A 22,866-nucleotide genomic window follows, 5' to 3' on the forward strand; every position below is an offset into this window, starting at 1 on the left:
CAGTGGTTGTGTTGATCATTTTCAGAAAAAAATATTTTAATTTCTTCACTTCTACATCAGCTCCATTTCCCACTTGTTCAGAAATACATTTTTGATTGAGGGACTGGATGAATGAAAAACTTGAGGCAGGCGGTGTTGCACTCATTTTTCCCTTTAGAGGGCAGCACTGAGTCAATTCTACTACCACAGCACACCTAATACATTAGGGAGTATTACATACACAATCTCTTTGCTGGAGAAGACAATGTAGAATATTTGTGTTTTGTATATCAATACAGGCTGAGCTACAGCACAAATATCAACTTGAAAATATTTACCCCTGAATATCAGTTAGGAAATATAATGTCAGGTTCTTCCCTAAAAGACTTTAGCCTATCCCACACTTACAGTATACTGACAGCTGTGGGTACTGATAAAATCCTGCATCTAAGAGATGGAAAAAATGAAAAATTGCATACCAGGATTATCATACCAGGATTACTGTATGTCTCTGTAATAAGACAGCACACTACAACACAATGTTCATGGATTTGAGATAACAGGATTCCAGCCAAAATATTCATTGAAATAAAGCTTGATGGGTCAAACTGAATTGACTTTAGGATGAATTTAGCCATTCTGCAAATCCAATGTAAACAAATAATTCAACAAAAACCTGATTCAGTTATTCAGATTGCAGTTTTTCTCCTATTCATCTGTTTGGTCACCTTGTTCATTCACTGTCCCTTCATCGCCAACACCTGTGGCTAAAAAAAGACACATATCCCTGCAGATTTAAATTACATCATAAGGTCTAAGCTGTATTGATCCTTTAAAAGTCTACTGATCGATACAATGCTGGAACAGCACTTTCCTTGATTCTCTCCAAACCAGCTCACAGGGAGCTACAATAACACAGATATGAAATCTCAAATATATTTTCGAATGGTCACAAAAACCTCACTGTAAACATAAAATCTCACAAACCTTGTATTTATATATAGTCCTAGTGGTCGAGATCCTAACATGGGATGAGGACCAGCCCAAAGTCTAGACCCAGTCAGGACACAGGACTTGGGTTGCCTGAACAACAGTTCAAGTCCAAACCGCTGGATTTCCCTATTTCAAGACAGATGGATAAAAAGGGAGATTCCAAGCTTGGCAGCATGCACCCGCTGCATACCACATACTATACACACATCCACATACAACCCATCATAATTCTGCCAGCTCCTCATACACAAAGCATACGCACACGCTCGTGTCACGGTCATGGACGCAATTCTCTCCTCAAACTCACCCGATTTCTTGGGGGTCGGCTCATGAGCAAGGTTGCGGGGTTCCAGTCAGCTCTTATAAACACACACTGCAGCCAGCGATGAAGCGGGTCCACCCAAACTGGGAGTGTCTAACTGGGAAATGTCTAAACCAATTAGTGAATGAGAGAGTGCATCCCTTCCCTCCCCTCGCCACTCTGGCCGTACAGTATCGCCACAACCACCACCACCCCACTCCTCCCCTCCCTGTTAGATCTCATGGAAGAAATCCATTTATGTCATTTAGTGGCCTGTCTTGTTTCTGCTAACCACAGCAAATAATATCAGCCCTGAATTATTCACCAAAGCTTTTGCGCTAAAAGCCTCTGATTGTTGTTCCACAGGAAAGAATACTAAGAGCCAGATGATAATAAGGGCTTGAGTGTTGTGTGCACATGAAAAACACACACACACACACACACTCACATCACATCACAAGCAATAACACGTATAGGCAAACACAGAAGCGGACAAACCGCTAAGCATGTTCAAGCCCGCTCTAACCAAGCCACAACAATACTTTACGGTCCCAGACTGAAAACCACACCAGAACCAGTTCAGCATCCTGGTTCTCTTTAGGTCGCGTGTTCAGGTCAAGGTCAGAAAGTGTTCAACATAACAACAACCTCGGCTCTAAATGCGGAGACCATCCAGCATCAGTACTGATAAGGTGATGAAGCAGCTTAGCAGTTGTTATTATTACACTGCTAAATGTCAGTCTTTGACATGACACATGATATCAAGCGAAGTCTGATGTAACCATAGAACCTGATGGGAGGAGAACGGTCATGGAACTGTTTGCTGTGGTCACTTGGTTGGTTCAGAATTAAATGGAGTTTGTGATTAGATGCTACAGTGACAGCGCACATACAGGGCTATAATGTGTGCCACACCTTCTTGAGAACTGAGGAGATATTGTGCTGTGGCTGCTTGCTGAAAGTAGTGAAATTATTAATTAGTGAAGTTATTAATTAATTAATTAAGACAGGCATCATCAAATGTGGAAGTTAGCCTCGTAGAACAGTCACAGTTCCACAATTCACATAAAAATGGCTGCCGCTCTGACCATTCTTCCATATTTCAATTGGAAAGTTTGCTCTATTCCAACTCAAGTTATATGGATGTAACCAAGAAACCAATGTTACTGTAAGTTACTGTAGCTTAATAACATTATATTGTCAACAGGGGTCTCTGATAAGCTAACATATACAAGTCCACCTGGATTCTTATTTCCAAATAAGAAAATGAAAACAGAAAATTAATGATGCACTGACTTCATTGTGTTTTTTTGTTTTTAATTAAATCACAAAATTTGATTTGATTTGATTTGTATTGTGAAAAATAGCTGTGGGTTATTTTTCACAATTCACAGTTTCGCTCAAACCATACTACGTGTGAAAATATTTTAAATAATATGATTTTGAAAACATATATTTTGTTAACCAACTATCAGTACCTAGTTGGTCGCTTTGAATTGCTACACTAGAGGCTTAGTCTGTTATAACTTGAAGGTTATGTGTGCACCATGTATGTCAGAGTTCACTTTGACATAGGCAAAACAGCTGACCTTGGCGCTGCCTTACTTTAAGCCAGGGGTCCCCAAACTTTTTCCTGTGAGGGCCACATAACTTTTCCCTTCTCTGATGGGGGGCCGGGGTCAGCTTGTAACAGAAAAAGTGTGACGATCGCAGGGGTGCCTAAACGTAAACATTTATTGATTTCCAGAAAGCCACACATAACCAAATATTAATAACCCTTTCCGGGATCTTCACAGAAAAAAAGCCAGGAAATAAATAATAACACTATTAATGAAATAAATTACACTATTTATGAAATCAATAAAAATCAAATAACCCTCTCTGGGTTCTTCACAGAAAAAAAAGTCAGGAAATAAATAGCACTATTTGTGAAATAAATAATAACCAAATAACCCTCTCTGGGTTCTTCACAGAAAAAATAAAGTCAGGAAATATATAATAACACTATTTATGAAATAAATAATAACCAAATAACCCTCTCCGGGTTCTTCACAGAAAAAAAGTCCATGGAACATTAACTTTCTGTTGTGCCGTGCACAATCTTAACAGGTAAAATTTCAGCTTAGTTGTCAGAGCAGAATCTCTTACTTAAATGCAGGGACGGTTTTTGCTATGGGCAGTGTGGGCCAGGGCGCAATCTACTTGGGGGCGCACAAGAAAAAAAAAAAGTTTTCTAGACTACCGTATTGACCCGCACATGCCGTGGCACCAGGGTACCATCAGTCGGCATCAGGCAGGCCGGTCTGGTCTGCCGGATCTGACAGGTGAGCAGCTTAATGCCGGCCAGTGCCGGCTCACCTGATGCCGACTGATGCTGCCCCGGTGCCGCGCCCGACTGGTACGGCGGGGGCGGGGGGGTTGGAGTAGTAACATGAAAGGGCGCAATATCGCCTAGAGCGGCAACATAGGCAGAACCGCCACTGCTTAAATGACTCATATGAGCAGTCTCTCAAAGTTCTTGTGTTCCTTCCTTATAATCCTTTTGTAGGTTCCAGTAGGCTTGTCAAGTACTATGCGTGTATTAGTCTCGATCGCGTGGCCAGACTGAAAAAAAAAAAAAAAAAAAAAAATCATAATGCATCTCTGGTACTGTTCAGGGGGCCGGGCCAAATGTGGAGGCGGGCCGTATCCGGCCCGCGGGCCGTAGTTAGGGGACCACTGCTTTAAGCGGTAAAGATTAGAGTAAGAGTATACACATGGGAATAACAAGGAAACATGGCACACGGTTTCTCCTTGACAGAGGAGCAAAGAATGATGTCCATTGTTTGAAATATACATTCAAGCATTGTTATGCTTGAATGTACACACACACACACACACACCCACACACGCACACACACACACACACACACACACACACTCACACACACTTAGTATAGAAACCTTGGTTGGAATGTTTTCCCTGAAATTCTCCAGAGTTCATATGTATCACTACTGTTCATGTCACAAAAAGGCAAAGCGATCAGAAGACCAGCATATGCTACACTGAGCAGTAAGCAGACTGAGCAATAAGCAAGCTAAACTGTACACGCCTGTGACGTGTTAAACGAAACACTGTATTTGCAATATGTATTTTGTAACAATCCCTTAGAGAGTAAAATGGCTGCATGTGAGACAGTAAAGGGGTCAAAGGCCAAGGACCACCATCATCAGGAAACCACTCAGTCCCCTGAAAACTATAGTGGTTTAACGAGCCAGAACCGGAAATGCTGCACTAACAGGCTTCTAAGCATATGACCACACAGCACACATACCAGAGAACAAAACAAAATTCATTTGGCGTGCAACTTTCAGATGTCATCTGCTCTCTACTTACCAATTTGTTAGCAATCCTGGGTGTTGCACAATATGTGTTGTGTTACAATGTCAAAGTAACTGAAACGAGGTAAACTTCTCCTCCCAACATCAGCCTGTTAGCCTGTCAGAGTGATGGACAGCCAGAGATAGGGGGCTTAATCGATCCCCCTCACATCGGCCAGAGCAGCAGCTAGTGGGACGGTTTGCACTTTAAAAGGACAGAAATGTGCAAGGCGCCAAGATAAAAATCCGATAGTGAGCTCATTATGGGCACATCCACATCGTCAGGGTTTTTTATAACTTGATCAGCAAAATAAGGCCTCATATAAGATCATAAAGTCAAAAGCAACAGGAAGACAACACATCTAAAACCACACTACTGGAGATGAGAGCCAAGCTGCCCGGCTCTAAGAGAACAAGTTCTCATACCTGAAGTTTTACTAAAATGGTCTGGCTATCAGAGTAAAGTAGACAGGGCTAAACTCCAAATAAGTGCAGAACAACATGGAATTTAATATTGAAAAGAGGATGAATGACAACAACATACAACAGTATCCAGGCCTACCTGCTAATGTATCTGGACACAACAGCATAAAACTTTAGTAGTAAGGGTTTTTTAGTTGCATGTTTTAAGAATTTAAGTTACATATGTTTACTGCCAATATCTCAGGTGAGGAAAAGAAAACAAGCTTGTAAGCTGTGACTGAACTGCTGCAGGTTACCTGACTGGTACAGCTGTGACAAGTGGTAATCAAAACTTCTTTAAATTGTTCAGTCTGTGATTAAAGATGTTCATAGTTAGGCCAAGCAAATGGTCTTTTAGTTAGGTTTATTCTGGACTGTGTGTAACATTATTCATTCTCCATTCTGGTGGGGGGTGTTAAGTGTTTTCTTACTATCCTGTGAACAAATGTGAACAATTTTAAATCAAGCATGTCAAATGGCATTACGTTAAAACTGTGTGCTTGCTGGGTTCATTTGTCGGCCCTGGGATTACAAATCCCTAATTTAAGTAAGAATAGCAGTACCATAATGGCAAATAATCCAGTAAATTTCTGCATTCAAAATTTGATGTTATTAAATGTACAGACTATTAGTAGTAAAATGTACTTAAGTATGAAAAGTAAAAGTAGTCAAGAGGAATGTGTTCTTCTGAAACATGGTTGCTCTAAGTGAATTGAATTATTGATGCATTCAAATGTATTTTAATGTTGTGGGTCTAACTGCTTCAGCTAACTTCATCTCTAACAATGCATCAAAAGCTACAGCTATAGCTGTCATGTAAATGTAAGAAGTGCATTAAAAGTATGAAGTCTCACAAAAAGGAAATAATGAAAGTGCCAGTACCTCAAAACTGTATTTACATCTGTACTCAAACTGAACTACAGCACCAGTTTGGCTGCTTCATAAACTTGCCTTGTAGGTACTGTATCTCTGTATCACAGTGTCCTTCTTATTTATTTATTTATTTATTTTTGTAATTATGGGACCGGTAGAATGACCTACTGACAGAGTGACTTCTACGGGCTGCTGCTGACAGCTAAAAATACATTTACTCCTACTGTAACTGTTGATTCATAAGTTTCGCAAACAGGCTTGTAACAAAATCCATCAGCACCCCTATCGGGTTTAAGTTGCATAATGCGTTGCCAACTTTATAGTAGATGCTCAGTGTTATCTGTGCAGCAGAGGGTTACTAATGGATGTCCAGGCCTCAGTGACACCATAGCAAGTCTCTGGAGCGAGGTTACTACAGGTAACTAAAACGTCTTCTGTATGTTACACACCACAAGCCAGAAAAAAACAGATTTATATTTTTGGACTTAATAATAATCCTTACACTAATTCTTATTTATGCAACGTGTTTCCGAATAAAGTTCAAAGAACGGTACTTCAATTAAATCATAAAATGAAAGACAGTTGAACATTATGAAACGTTTTGTCACATCCTGCCCTGCTTAGCCTTAGCCATGGAACAAGTAATAATAATAATAATACTAGTAATAATAATAATAATAATAATAATGATAATAATGACAATATGGTGGAAAAGCATCCCTAATATATATATAAATTTGTATAATATATTGACAAAATATCCCAGCATAGTTCTGATTGTAGTACTTGAAGTTACGGTGTTGTTGTTGCTTGATTTATTTAAAGGCAAAAACCGAACTAAGGCACCACAAGGGTATCTAATTTATTACCTTACAGCTTGACAAATTTACTAATATTTAAGCATGCTTCCATGACTAAATTAATCTGGAGGGCATGAAAAATCCCCCATGTCAGGGGATTCAATCAACTAGCAAAAGTTGCCAGGGAGTGACATCTCTGGGCCATTGAGTTAGATCGTTTGTCCTTTCTGTAATCATATATGGTCAACACTCATCCATTTAATCTCTCAACATTCTCCTGGCCTCCCTGCAGGAGCAACAGCTATGTAATTTACCAATATTACATTACACGTGTTACCAGATAGATCTGGATTGTGTTTCTTCTCATGAAGTGACTCTCAGACATGGATTGCTGTCCCCAGCTCCTGGGGGCTGGACAACAACTGCATTTATCTCCTGCTATTTTGTTTTGCTCAAATTTAATTACCTTGCTCTTGCATAAAAAGAGTGAGTGGCAGTGACAGACAGAGAGACACACAGGTACCTGTAGAACTGTAGCTGTCGTTTGGGGCTCCCATAGCGAGCGCTGAAGCCAGCAAGAGAGATAAAGAGAGAGAAAAGCTGAGGTTAATACAAAGCCAGAAAGAGAAGGAGTTAGTACAAAAGTGTGTAGTAAAAAAGTTAAGATAGCGAGTGACACTGAAAAGACAACACAGAATGTTAAGTTTGAAAAATAAGCTTAGAAAGGGAAAATTCAAGAAGGCAGTAATAGGAATTACTATCGCTACTGACATAGAGCATCTGCACTCTAGATACGGAAATGTAACAGATAAAGAACTTTTTAAATCATCTTGGTAAACCCTTAAATGTTCAAAATGAACATTCTGGTTTGTGGTTGTTGACACTGTCTGAGCAATATGACTCTCACACAGGCTCTATCACACAAGAGCTGAGGGTTATTTTTCACAACAACACATCACAACACATAAAAAGCAGTGAGTATACAACTAGATTTAATGTGTAATTTAATGTGACGACAAAAGTTTTTTTTTTTTTTTTTTTTGCAGTGTGCAATTCTGAATTGCATTGACGTGTGCAGTTAGGTGTGCAAATTTAGAAATGATGAATTTTCAGTGTTCACTTTGCATACATCTTCATAATTTCCAGACCCGGAACCCTGCATTTTCATTGCATCCAATTACCAGACTTGACAGTATGTGTGTAAACATTTGACACTGAAACCGAGACATTCAGATGAAAATAGAGTGATTGATATGGAAAAATATTTCCCAAGTTCATAATATTTTTAAGATATAATCACAATTTCCAATATTCATCATGGTATTTTTCAATGACGCTAGGCTGCACATTAGAGACAACCCAAATGGAAAAAGTATCTGACTCCAGCTGCTACCTTAAATGAAACTATATACAAAAAAGAAAAATATATGTGTGTGTGTGTGTGTGTGTGTATATATATATATATGCATATATACAGTACAGGCCAAAAGTTTGGACACACCTTCTCATTCAATGTGTTTTCTTTATTTTGATGACTATTTACATTGTAGATTCTCACTGAAGGAATCAAAACTATGAATGAACACATGTGGAGTTATGTACTTAACAAAAAAGGTGAAATAACTGAAAACATGTTTTATATTCTAGTTTCTTCAAAATAGCCACCCTTTGCTCTGATTACTGCTTTGCACACTCTTGGCATTCTCTCGATGAGCTTCAGGAGGTAGTCACCTGAAATGGTTTTCACTTCACAGGTGTGCCTTATCAGGGTTAATTAGTGGAATTTCTTGCTTTATCAATGGGGTTGGGACCATCAGTTGTGTTGTGCAGAAGTCAGAAATCAGCAGAAATCAGCTAACTAAAGAAAAACGAGTGGCCATCATTACTTTAAGAAATGAAGGTCAGTCAGTCCGGAAAATTGCAAAAACTTTAAATGTGTCCCCGAGTGGAGTTGCAAAAACCATCAAGCGCTACAACGAAACTGGCACACATGAGGACCGACTCAGGAAAGACCAAGAGTCACCTCTGCTTCTGAGGACAAGTTCATCCGAGTCACCAGCCTCAGAAATCGCAAGTTAACAGCAGCTCAGATCAGAGACCAGATAAATGCCACACAGAGTTCTAGCAGCAGACCCATCTCTAGAACAACTGTTAAGAGGAGACTGCGCCAATCAGGCCTTCATGGTCAAATAGCTGCTAGGAAACCACTGCTAAGGAGAGGCAACAAGCAGAAGAGATTTGTTTGGGCCAAGAAACACAAGGAATGGACATTAGACCAGTGGAAATCTGTGCTTTGGTCTGATGAGTCCAAATTTGAGATCTTTGGTTGCAACCGTCGTGTCTTTGTGAGACGCAGAAAAGGTGAACGGATGGATTCCACATGCCTGGTTCCCACTGTGAAGCATGGAGGAGGAGGTGTGATGGTGTGGGGGTGTTTTGCTGGTGACACTGTTGGGGATTTATTCAAAATTGAAGGCACACTGAACCAGCATGGCTACCACAGCATCCTGCAGCGACATGCCATCCCATCCGGTTTGTGTTTAGTTGGACCATCATTTATTTTTCAACAGGACAATGACCCCAAACACACCTCCAGGCTGTGTAAGGGCTATTTGACCAAGAAGGAGAGTGATGGAGTGCTGCGGCAGATGACCTGGCCTCCACAGTCACCGGACCTGAACCCAATCGAGATGGTTTGGGGTGAGCTGGACCACAGAGTGAAGGCAAAGGGGCCAACAAGTGCTAAACACCTCTGGGAACTCCTTCAAAACTGTTGGAAAACCATTTCAGGTGACTACCTCTTGAAGCTCATCGAGAGAATGCCAAGAGTGTGCAAAGCAGTAATCAGAGCAAAGGGTGGCTATTTTGAAGAAACTAGAATATAAAACATGTTTTATATTCTAGTATAAAACTCCACGTGTTCATTCATAGTTTTGATTCCTTCAGTTTGAATCTACAATGTAAATAGTCACGAAAATTAAGAAAATGCATTGAATGAGAAGGTGTGTCCAAACTTTTAGCCTGTACTGTACATATATATATATATATATATATATATATATATATATATATATATATATATATATACACACTACTCACAAAAAGTTAGGGATATTTGGCTTTTGGGTGAAATTTATGGAAAATATAAAAAGTTCACACTACAGTGATGTTATATCATGAAAGTAGGGCATTTAAGTAGAAGCATACACTGGTGATTTCCTCATCTCAAACAATTTCTTGAAACAAAAGCCAACAACAGTGGTGGATATACCACAACAAAAAATGCCAGTGTCAATAACTTGTCATGTGCCCTTGAGCATCAATTACAGCTTGACAACGACGTCTCATGCTGTTCACAAGTCGACTTATTGTCTGCTGAGGCATGGCATCCCACTCTTCTTGAAGGGCGGCCCTCAGGACATTGAGGTTCTGGGGTACAGAGCTCCGAGCCTCTACACGGCGACTCTGCTGATCCCATAGGTTTTCTATGCGATTCAGGTCTGAGAAAGTGCAGGCCACTCCATTTGAGGTACCCCAGTCTCCAGCAGCCGTTCCCTAATGATACGACCTCGATGAGCTGGAGCATCAAACAGCTGACATGAATTTTGCTGTTAAACTCCTTGTTAGAGAACAGCAACTTGTGCAAAAAGTACTGAAACATTGAACAGTTGGACATGTGCATTCAAAAGTTTACAGAAGGTGACATTAAGTTCACCTGGAAAGGTTATAATGCATTTTAGGTTCATCCTGAAATTTCACCCGAAAGCCAAATATCCCTAACTTTTTGAGAGTAGGGTATATATATATATATATATATATATATATATATATATATATATATGTGTGTGTGTGTGTGTGTGTGTGTGTGTGTGTGTGTGTATAACATATATAACTTCATATATAACATATATAACTTCATTACAAACATGTAAAAGAACATTGTGACCATCACGGCTGGGCTATTTTAGAGACTTTTAGTTTCAAAAGGGCCGCAGGGATTCCAGTAATGAATAAATGACTAGTGAAATTCAAATAAGCTTCTGCAGTTCAGATGCTTGTCAAAGCCAACAGCTATTACATCTTTAACCTTCATTTTCTCCTGTTTTGACAGAAAACCTCCTTTTCTAGGTAAACCATTAGAATCTGTTATCTCTTGCCACTGCTTTTCATATGGAGTGTTTATCTCAAATGACTAGCAGTGTCTGATGCTGCCTTCAAGGGCTCTCTGTAAGCTTCTTCTTTTGAGTTGTACGTTCAAGTGCTTTACGTGGTAATTAATACTATGTACCCTATAATAATAGCAGTTTTTCTTTGCCATTTTGTTTTTAAATCAAGCACCATGGAGCTAATTTTCATTATACTTCAGTGACAAAATAAAGATGAGAAAATGTGCATCATATGACTGAAGTTTTAACTGATTTATATTAACAAATGCTTGATTGTAAAAGTTAAACAAAAATAAATAGGAATAAAAATGTACAGCAATACTACTTCAATAAAATACCAAACAATAACATTATGATACATCACTTTTTCCCCTCTCTTGTTGACAGGGCTTTCATGCTCTAGGTGTAACTCAGGTATCATCTGGTCATTCACATGTTCAAATTATAAACATGACATTTTCAATATCAACTGAAGGCAGGGTAAGTCTAACCTTTTGACTGTTTAGTGATACTACACACTCAAACAAGGTTTGAGTGTAAGTTTAGGCTTTGAGAGTGGTAAGAAAACTAGAATTATTGCCTCGCGGTTCTATGTCTCCGCGAACCAGGCAAGTTGCAGTTTACAGTCATGTCTGTCCAGACTTCTGTAATGTTTGTAATGAAGACTTTGAGGGAATTTAATAAAACGTATTAAGCATATTTTTGGCAAAATGGAAGTTATCATCATATTAACATGTATGATTCCAGTGAATAGTTTCCAGTGAGAAACATCACCACATGATGCGACAATAATCACCTGAAGCTTAGTATCAGCTCATGATGGACTACTGGAGGAAGAGGAGGCCCCCTGTCCGGGTTGTCACCCAGCAAGAGCAAGTAAAGTGAAAATGATGAGTTATACTGTTGAATAATGGCCAGAAAAGCGTTTTTTCAGACCATCATGATCTCACAGAGAAGTTGACCTTTGACCTTTTGGATTAAAAAAAAAACCTTACATGATCAACTGTACTAATACTACAGTTGATCTTGGCTACAGAGTTGCTTTGCTTGAGAGGAGGACTGGATCTGAAGCTTCTCAGTGAGACAAACAGAAGAGTCTCTGGCACCACATGCTGGTGGTGCATCAGAGAGCAGCATATCGACTTGTAAAGAGCAGGGGTGGGTGTTTCCACTGCAGAGTTCATGCATGAACAACACAGAGCAGAGTGCAAACTAAGACTGCTGTGTTTTCTGTATATTTGTGTGTGTGTGTGTGTGTGTGTGTGTGTGTGTGTTTACTCTGCTGTGATTTAACAGAGATGTGTGTAACTGGGCGGCCTAATGGTTAAAGAAATTACCCTAAGACATAACCCACAGGTTTGATCCCTGCCAACAGCCACTGAATATGTTTGCAAGAATATTACGAGCTAAACTTGATGAAGCCAGTACTCCAACAGTTGAAACTGTCACGTAATTTTAATGAGGGTAAGGTCATAACCTGCATAAGAAAACCTGGTTAGCACACATTTCTGCTCAATCGTTCAATCTATTTGGGCATGAAAACACCTTTTTAAGATTTCGTTCAGCTTTGTCAAACTGTGCATGTCTGTCACCAGTCCCGTTAACCTGAACACTGCATATGCAAAGCAAACTACATGGTGCAATGCTGCAAACTGACGAGCAGTTCGCTGGATTTAATAGCCATGTAAACTGGGCTATTAAAGAAGCCACAGTACTTTGATCAATGCAAGTGTTGGAACTGAAGCACAAATGTAAGTACCTGAGCTAGATCTTGCACTCGATAGATCTCATTGTGTGGGTCTGTGTGTACCAGCGTGTGGACTCACCTATAGATCATGCCTGGCGAGCCAGTATGTCGGAGGGAGAGGCGGGCAGGTGAGTCTGTGGTAGATTCAGGATACATGGAGGCAGGAGGGTGGGGGTGTGGCCGGCCTGCCGGGGGTGGGTTTCTTTCTGCGGGACCACAGGGCACACTCTCTCAGCAGTCAGGGCCTCTAGAGGAAAGGAACGAAGAGAGAGAGAGAGCACACGCATCACATTTTATTCAGGCAATAAAATCGAGCACTTCCCCCCTGATGTTGAATGCGGGAATCCCAACCACCTGGGATAAAGCAGAAATGTTGATTACATTTTCTGCAGTCAGGAAATAGGGCAGGTGCTGTAATACCAAGTGGATCAATCAGCCACTGGTCATTACAGTATGTTGCTATAACGATAGTCATTATAGTTGCACACATCATCAAGAGAAAACACTGATCACAGGACTGTTAAGGTCTGTATTGAATGTGTAGGACACAGACAGACACAATAATGGATGTTTTAAACATCCATTATTGTGATTATTTGTTCATCACACTGCTGCTCACTCCTTCCTCCAAAGCATCTTCTCTTACGACTGATGGACTTCAAAGTTAGCTGTAAAAATTTTTCAACAATTTTGTGTTGTTGTCCACCTATGTCCAAAAAGCACACACAGTTATTTATTCACATTCACATCCTGACATGGATCTCTGATCGAGGTCCAGTTATACTCTTGAAGAGTGTTTGCGCAGTTTGTTTAATCAGGTGAGAAACAGAGCTGGAGAAAAAAAACAATCCATTCTCCAGTGCTTCACAATTTCATTTTGTCCAATTCAGAATGGATTCTACAAACACCCGCACTGATTCTTGAATGTACACTGTTTTATAACAAAAGGAGCACATTTAGTTTTTAGCTTTTATCTTAGACTCCTGTCCTCTGGTTTTGCTCTGCTTTGATTACTACAGTAACTCCTTTGACTAAACCCGCTCTCTTAACTGTCTCGACAGTGATAGACAGTGTTAGACACTTTCAACAAGCCCATCAAGTGTGAAGGCAGATGTGTGGGTGCATTTCACAAGATAACAAAGAAATTAACTTGTCATTTTATTAAATTTGTAATTTAACTCTGAGGCACTGAAGAGGCACAACAAACAATGACAAGATGCTAATTGGATATTGCTGAGCGTGGACCCACACCTTAAGAGAGTAAGACAAACACCTGTAGACCTTCATCTGCAGTCCATACACAGAAAATAAAAGTGCAGTGTTGACGGATGGTGCAATGTTCCCATTATGCAGCATAATGATATACTCTGAATGTATCTATACTAAAAATGGTCCAAACAGTCTAGATTATGTGTAATGAATCACATAGTGTAGATGTGATGAATTGAGAATTGATCTGATATCGCACTGTGGCCCAACAACAGAAAGTCAGTCAAAACATTTGATTCCTAACCCTGGTGAGACAATACAATTCAAACTCAGGTGCACAAAAGAGCTGCAGTGCGGTTCCTCAGCAGTAAGAATGTAATTACACCAACTGCAGGAAACTGCAGAAACACAGAATTATCAGTATTTCAGTTGATGTTTTCAGCCATTGTTTAATACAGTAAAAAGAGATGTGTGAGCAACCATTGGTTATGCACGCATGGAAAGCTTGTATAACAAAATGCATAAACTAATGCTTCTATTCAGCTGTTTTTCATTTGTTCATATATGAACCAGAGGTACCAGAGATGGAAAATTACAGCAAAGAGCACAGACTAGTCCATCATGCTTGGCTTGTCTAAAAGTACAGGGACTGAAAACAGATTTGTTTTTGACTTCCTCCCTGGTCAAACTGCCAAAATCTTTAATCTGTGGTATGACATTTTACCAAAACTAAAGAGCCTTGGTTTGTTTGTCATTTGACAGTGTGAACCTAAATGAACCAAATCTAAAAATACAACAGAAACTTTTAAACTATAGTTCAGACCAAAGAAAATCATCTGTATGGGAGACTGGGCCTTTAGATGAAGTCATTTAATGCCACCAGTTCACCCTCGCATAATAGAAAAAGACATCAACTACATATAGCTGCCACTAGATGGAGTCATCTCCTCACCATGCAGACATGAGCTGAATGAATAAAACCATCACAGCAGTGAGACCGCTGTAGTTTCACCATGGCTGCGACTTAGGATTTCTACTCTCTCACAGCAAAGTGCTACGGATACCAGCCAGGAACAATCAGAACATCTAGCAGTTCAGACAGAAGGATAATCACACAGCAGAAAACAACACTCTGAAGCAACACATGGTTGAAAACACAGGCAGAGACAGCAAGCAGCACGGTCAACTAACACATGCTGGAACATCTTGGTCCTACTTCATCATCCTATCACTGCTGTTGTCTACTGTGCGCAACAGCAAACCATGGCTGATCCACTGCTTGGAGCGACTCGATTCTATGAATAATTCAACGATGTCTGCCCAAGAAGCAGGGCACTGCTGTAGAGAGAGGGCTACAGCGAGAGGAGAGCTGGCCATCAACGAGGGGGTGGGTGGGTGTGTAAATGGGTAGGTGGAGGGGACTAGAGTGGTCTGCAAAAAAACAAAAAACAGATGGCATTAACACGCATTTGCATTGCCTCGTCAAAACATTTCAGATGCACGCTGTGGCCTAGGTGGGAGGGGAGCTGCACTGCTGATGTTATAGCCCAGAACAGCTGTAATGGATTGAAACGGGGAGAGCAGCAGCAGCAAAGACAGTGGGATCTATCTCAGGCTGACAAGGCTGACAGACAAGCCATGCAAGCCCTATTTCACCATCGGCTGAGCTCATGTGAGTCACGGCTCGTAACAGACGTCGTAATGACAACATGAAGGTGACTTTCTCCTCCCATCAATCTCCCAGGCTGCGAATAAGGTGTCCCATGTTCCCAAGGACTAATTTAACGCTCCCTGCCCGTTCATTTTAATCACGCCCGGACGGAACGCCGGTCATCCTTGCTATCGGGTGATGATAACGGCATGACCCTGACATGATAAGCGGGGCTGTAGATCTCCTCCACAGTCCTCCTGCAGAGCTGAAATTCCTCTGTCATTGATCTGTATCAAAGGACACTTGGCACACAGTGCTTCAAACAGCCATTTGTTCATACACGGGTTTAACTGATAGGGTGTTTTGAGGGCTAATACCAATATAGACAAGCTAACCCTTCAGCCCAGAAACCAAATTGGTGCAGTTTTGTGCAAATAATTTTGAAATTTCAGCAATTTCTTGCAAAAATGAGAAGTATTATGTGTTTTTTCTGGGCTTGATTTTGACAAACAGTGTAGTATTGATCAATCACAAGCAAACTCAGATGAATCACATATGACTAACCGATACTAGATATTTAATAAAAGGGCAATATTGTCCATATGCAACAACAAATCAATATATTGGTGTCAGCACAGTTCCTGGTGGACAAGCTTTGGAAAAACTCACAACTGCACAGTTGGATAAATTAAGAGATCTAACACATGGGGATTTTAGGCTCCAGTGCCCACTGTTGACAATAAACAAACAGCCTACTATGTTTTCTCCTCAATTTGAATGAAGTAAGTCATCAACTGTTTAGCCACAGATACCACAGAAAACATTTGGTCACAAAACATGCCAAGGACATGCCACCTCACAAAATGGGCTCTAGGCCTAGTGTCAGAATTTACAAGTGATTGCTGGTACATCACTGTAGTGCACCACACTCACAGAGAGATGCTTGTAGTGTGCTGCAGTTGGAGTGGATGCTGCTGCTGACTGCAGCAATGCGGTACACTACAGACTCATCCCAGTTGAAGTTAAGGGAGTTAGAGAGCTCAGATTTACAGCTCTAATAGGCCAAGGTGCACTTTGCAGATTAAAACTGCAGACAGAGAGTGAGAGAGAGGGGGAGAGAGAGACAAAAGGAAAGAGAAAGGGGGCTGGTATTGGATTAGGACCCTCCTGTCTACAGACTCCGTATAATTATTCAGATCTTGATTTGAAAATCTATAAGACACAAAAGAACAAGAATAGGATAACAATAAGACAGCTACATTGGCTATCTAAAATATACACTCATGCAGTAGCGGTTTTGCACTTTACAATATCTAAAGCATATTCATTATTCTACCTGCAAAACCTGACACTGATATCACTTTGTTTCATGGAGGGCCAGATTTCGATTTTCAGTTTTATATAAATTCTGCTCCAGTAAGTGTCATTCCAACCATTATTTTGGTGCAGCCTCCAGAAATACCATACCACTTCTGTTCAATAATAATGAACATAAAGTCGGTGCCATCAAATCTCAAGGCAGATGTTTGGTGGAATTCAGACTTCAGACTAACAGCCCCACTAAGGGTCGGCAATAGAAACCCAAGTGATTTTATAGGCTGTCTGAGCAAATGAGTGCGTTAGTGACGTTGATGTTTGGAGGTCTTTGTTGTTCATACTGAAGCTAAATGCTATGTTTGTATCAATGGCAAGATGTTTCCAGCAGAGTAAACCCTTCCCAGAACAATTAAATGATGTTTAATACTGCACCTGCCTTATTTTACCGAGAACACATAATGAAGCTGGGTCAGCTTTACAACAGCACAACTGAACTCTGCAACACTTTAGTAATGCCATCTTATTGTGAAAGCCCACCTTCGCTTTTCCTGCATAGGCTTGTTAACTTAAGCCCCTTTTACACAACCTGTTCAAGAATGCTGTGCCATCTTTCCGCCTCACTGTTTTGTGCAAAACATACAAACACGGAATAGGGGGGCACTGTTGTTCAGGGCACAAAAAAACATTGCGGGATCTAAGTAAAAATGGCTTTATACACAGTTCTAGGCTGCTGCAGCTCTTCAGCAAGTTACAAGTATAGCACGTATGTTTTATAAACTAATGCAGGCTCAGAAAAACAAACGTCTCTCCCCAAACTGCTGAGGATATTACAATAAACATGTTTTGGCACAGATAGTACATCTATTTATCTCCTATACTATTATTGTATTCTCTGCCATGCTTTTACTAAAAGAAAAGCCACAGCTGGTGATTCACTGTTATACATGATAGAATTTTTTTCTTTCAACAACAAAATCTGCAGAGTGTATTTTCAACAGCAGCGATGCTACTGCATGACCATAACAATATTATAGGAGAGCTATTGTACTACTGAGAAAAAAAAGAAAATGAAAAACGTGCCTTACCATGGTGGGCTGCCACACTAGGGAAATACAGAAAAAACTACCACTGCGAGAACTTTTCACTTCTAAAACTGAAACTTAAAAGTCTCCCAACCAAAAGTAAAACCTAACTGCAAGCCTCAGGCCATATGACCCAATTGGTTAACTATAGAGGCCTGTGCTATTGTCAGTGAAGCTAAAAACTCAAAAGGAGTGACATGAAATGACAAGGAATGTAAGGTAAACTTAACCATTCAGTGTTACAATGCAATGCAAGATTCATTTTATCATACAAGACTAGACACCATTCAGTTCTTTTCCAAAAATTCCTGGCAAAACTATCTGGATTGAGCGTGTTTATTAGTGTAAGTATATTTTACTTCCAAGTTCAAGTCCCTAGAGCATAAAGATTTGTGTGTTCAAAATGTATGTTTGAATATCATCGCAACCTATTTCACAGCACCATATCCCATATTAAAAAAATAAACATAATATTGTTTCACAACAATGAAAAGATACACTGTTTTGGTAGTGCTGCATGATTATGGGAGAAAATATAATCTAGATCATTTTGCTAAATATAGTCATCACAATTATTAAATCAAACCTATTTGTCTCTGTATCACTTAACAATGATAATAATAGCACAATAATGTCCTGGTAACATCTTTCAAAGTAGCAGCAGCTGCAAAGTCTTGTTTTCACTCTTCCGCTTCCACCATCTCATTTTTACAAATGTGAACTTGAAAATAAAGAACTTGAAATTCTTCTAAGAAGCAGTTACTACTTTATTACTTTGGAGGGAGCTACAATACTAAGGCAAACTTTGCACATGATGTGTACGTGTATGTCTGGTTCAAAACCAAATTCACAAATTACAGACAATGGTGCACTCTTAGAAACCATCAAACATTTCCACATTCAGATTTGGGAGAAGCGTTTCTCTCCAACGCTGTGCTGCAGCATCCTTTTCCACTTTGCCTTTTGCTACATGTTGCCAGAGATGGCTTAAATAAGGCTTCCCTATTTTTTTTATTTTTTTTTTCACCTGAGCTGCCTGCTTTTCTGTCTTTTATTTGGTTTTGGTCACATGGATGCACACCACACATCCAAATAAAAGGTCACGTGATGGAAGCACAGTTACATATCTCTACATGTCACTGCAGATACATGATCATTAATCATGGAAACAAAACCAAATGTGATATAACACTATTCACAATGTGTGAAGTATAACAAAGTGTATCATGGCCCTGCTGTAGTATCAAGCCCAAAGTGTACTGTGATGTCACTGACAATACCCTACTACATATAGTACATTGTGTATCTAGCATATATATTAGAGCTATCTTGTTTCAGAAATTACTGAGGAAAAAAAAGACTAAAGGAAGTTTGTTTGAACTTTCTTGCAAGCTCTTGCGTTTCAAAACAGCAAAATCAGCTGATGTTGATGTTGTTGTTAGGATGCACACAGACATCAGTGCCTGCTGCCATATGGGACTGTTTCCACAACAAATTCTAAAATAGTCTACGAAAACAACAGTCTCACAGAAATACCGTTGTGTTTCTCAGTTTTCTAAGGACAAGCTAATATATAACGCAAGACTGGATTGGTTTACTGACAAACAATGGATCTTCTGTGTTGTTTCTTATTGTTAAGAAACATACAACTCCAAGATTTCACACAGTGCAACATGGCACCCATGGAAGCCTAAAGTCCAATATGTTTTAAAATCATACTTACCGTCACTTATTTTCAAACAGCATTATATGTAGTATTTATTCATACAACTGCCTAAACAGTAGTCGCCCACTGTCTTCTCATTTGGGTTTGTAATTAATTCCAAAATCCTGACATTCTCATTTTATTGCTGCTGCTCAGTAAAGCATTTTTAAATTCAGCATACTGAAAAGGCCTGCTAGCTCTATAAATGTGAGATTTACAGACACACCCAGTGCATTATGGATAGACAGAAGTGAGCAAATAGGAAAGATGGCAGAGATGGTGCCATATGACAGGCTGAAGTCATGAAAAGCATGCCTCTTCATAGCCTCTGTTGAGCTAGTCTCATACAGCACACACAAAACCTCAGTCTCTCCCAAACAAAATGCAAAATTGAGTCACAAAAGGCTGCTCTTCATGCTTTCCATCCATAAATCCACCTACACCCAGCCTTAGTGAATTCCCTCTTGAGACAGGGCTTACGTGAGCAAGGCAGGCAGGCAGGCAGTGCTGGCCTGGAAAGCACAGCACCGTGTTGTGTAGTATGTTGGCAGCTGCAGAAAACACACGGACCCAAGCAGATGGCTGCGGAAGAGGGAGACAGGCTAACAGCCGAGGACTGCCGGGGATATCCTATGTGAGGGTTCAGTCAGGCAGAGAGAGACAAACGCTAAGCTAGCCTCGGTCTCCGTCAGCCTACAAAGAGCTTTTCCGACGGAATCTCCTCAATTCCTCCTTCTTCAATGGCATTCATCAGCGGATGAAAGTCAAAATCATGTAAAGATGTGGATCCATGTCACCGCATCATCTTTACCCTCTCATCAGCAAGCAGACAGGCAACGGTTTTGAAGATGCTCTCCTCTTTGTTAAGCTGTGGAGGGCCCTTGATTATAGAAACAGTGCAGGTCAGTGGCTGCCAACAGAGAAAAAAGCTCAAAGTCATTTGCATAAACAGCTTATTTATACAGCAAACTTCTGACACCAATACTCCTCCCCCCAGTTAAAAGCAGTTAAATGCACAACTAGGAGCTCTGCTGTCAGGAATCATTAAATTCTGGGACAGCTGCAGCTGTTTTATAAGGAGTGGGTTACCACATATCAGGGTCAAACTTTAAGCCTTGCCAAACACTGGCCCCAGTGACTGGGCCTGCATAAATTACAGATCAGCCTCCAAGGCCTAGAGTTGGACCCGAAAGATAAAACACTCTGGGATACTAATATTTTCCAAGGGGTTAAACTGTCACTGATTCATATCCACACATATGAATCGATATCTGCTGCAACAAATCCATGAATCATTCAAGTACAAAGAAAATCAGATTATAGCTTCTTGCCATAACACTTCTAAAATTATATCATTTTATATTGTTTTTAGCAGGTAACCTTGTAACGTCTAATTTTGCTCCAGCACAAAATCTGCCAGACCTACCTCAAGAAATAAGCATACAAATCTGATCATGCTCAGTAAAGCAGCATCAAGACCTTTGTGCATCAATAAGCCATGAAGTGTGCCCATTAAGTCCGGCAGGCTATCCACATTCCTTCCTAGCTATTGTACTGTTGCAGATGTATGGTCCCAGGTTGGCTGTATCATAGACAGCATGAAGATGAATCAGCAACCTGCACATGTCCTTGCTCAGCATTTCCTTTATGCTCTTGTGCTGACTTACTGGCAATTGCCAACATTAAAAATTGTATATGTGCAAAAATACCTGCCCCAACAGACACAAGTCAAGTTATCGACCATCTAGATATAGGAACAAGGACACAAGAAAAGACAGAGGAGAAGACACAAAGGACAAACTGTGACACATGACGACAATAGCGCAGCTGGGCTACATGGACCAAACCACATATCACACTGTCTTTGACCGAATACCTCAATATTGACACTATGACAATACTGTCAGGATGACTACAGATGCTTTCTTCAGATATTTACCTATAGGAGATTTGATAAACAATCATTAGTAATGTGGATAGGATAATCAAGCAGGTAGAGGCAAATAACAGAGCAGCTAGAGCAGTCAAGTAAATTCAGAAAACTGCATTGTTTTACTGTAATGCAGCTTTTAAAACTACAATAACTAAGACAAAGCCATTTTGATTCAGCTAACGAAAATGTAGAATAACCACATAATTCATTAGCTTCAATTGCTTCATCCATAAATTTGTTAACTGAGTCTAAATAGTCCTCGCTTAAATTGTACCTCAACAATTAAGATTATTATAAGCTGGTGTAAGGTGAAGTTGCTCTTAGGCCATGTTGACTGTTTTTATCTCCATCAATGGAGTTGGATGGGGGGTTGTGTTTTTGCCCCATTCCATCTGTTTGTTTGTTTGTTTGTTTGTTTGTTTGTTTGTTTGTTTGTGAGAAGCTTGGTCATGGGGCAAGGAAGAGCTGATTAACCTTTCATGCTGATTGGCCAAAAGGGTGTTTGGTGGTAGGCATGGTGCATCACAAAAAAAAAAGTGTATAACTCCAGCAACAGAAATACTCAGTAATACTAAATCAACCACACCCACATTGAGAACTGTTTAATGTGTGAATTTGTTGAAAAAAAATATATATATATATTACCATCAATAAAAAGCATTGAAATGGCATACCTTGAGAACTGCTTGCACAATCTTTCCAGTTTTGACAGTCAAGTCAGGCAAGTGAAGCAGGTTGATTTAGGTTAGGGTTAAGGATAAGATTAAGGTCATGTAACTATAACAGCATGGTTAATGTTATACTAACATCAAAATTTGATTGGGGATCAGCATCAACTCTATATCAGCACTTATATATTGTCCAGCCATAGTCTGCAGAACAGCACACCTTAAACTAGCCAGCAGATGATTGTATGGTTAACCTGGGCCTGTGATGTACAGTCAAAATGAAGCCTGTGCTAGCACTGCAGGGAGAGAAGTTGCTGCAGTGAAGCAGCAGCACAGAGCGGCACACTGCAGCAGAAACAGGAAACCATCTCCCTCCCGTTGTGAGTCCATCCCAACTCCCCCTCTCTCCACACCAAAGACAGATAAAGATAGTGAGAGTGAAAATTAGGTCTGGAGAGCGAAAGTGAGAGAGGGAAAGTGAAGTGTGATTTTGGGAGGTGTGTCTATCTCATTGTGCCAGCTTCACGCCCACGCACTTGGCACATACTATGTGAGCAGTCAGTGTCCATTGAGGGTGGACAAAGAGTGAGAAGCTTTAAGTTGTTTCATGGTGTCAGACT

General features: G+C 40.2%; 1 protein-coding gene across 3 annotated transcripts in view; it reads right to left on the bottom strand.

Moving 5' to 3' along the window:
- kcnab2a (potassium voltage-gated channel subfamily A regulatory beta subunit 2a) overlaps positions 1 to 22,866 on the bottom strand; it is a 104,985-nt gene that overhangs the window by 52,696 nt on the left and 29,423 nt on the right. For 2 of the 3 annotated variants that reach the window (XM_030051390.1, XM_030051391.1), the window contains exons 2-3: positions 12,761 to 12,928; positions 7,292 to 7,333 (exon numbers count right to left, since the gene is read on the bottom strand). In XM_030051390.1, the coding sequence (XP_029907250.1) occupies positions 7,292 to 7,333; positions 12,761 to 12,837 (119 nt within the window). In that variant the 5' untranslated portion in view covers positions 12,838 to 12,928. Of the gene's footprint in view, positions 1 to 7,291; positions 7,334 to 12,760; positions 12,933 to 22,866 lie in introns of those variants that run through there. The other variant, XM_030051392.1, reaches the window with a different exon arrangement.

Source organism: Myripristis murdjan, chromosome 5 (genome assembly GCF_902150065.1).
Source record: "Myripristis murdjan chromosome 5, fMyrMur1.1, whole genome shotgun sequence".
Classification (NCBI taxonomy): Eukaryota; Metazoa; Chordata; class Actinopteri; order Holocentriformes; family Holocentridae; genus Myripristis; species Myripristis murdjan.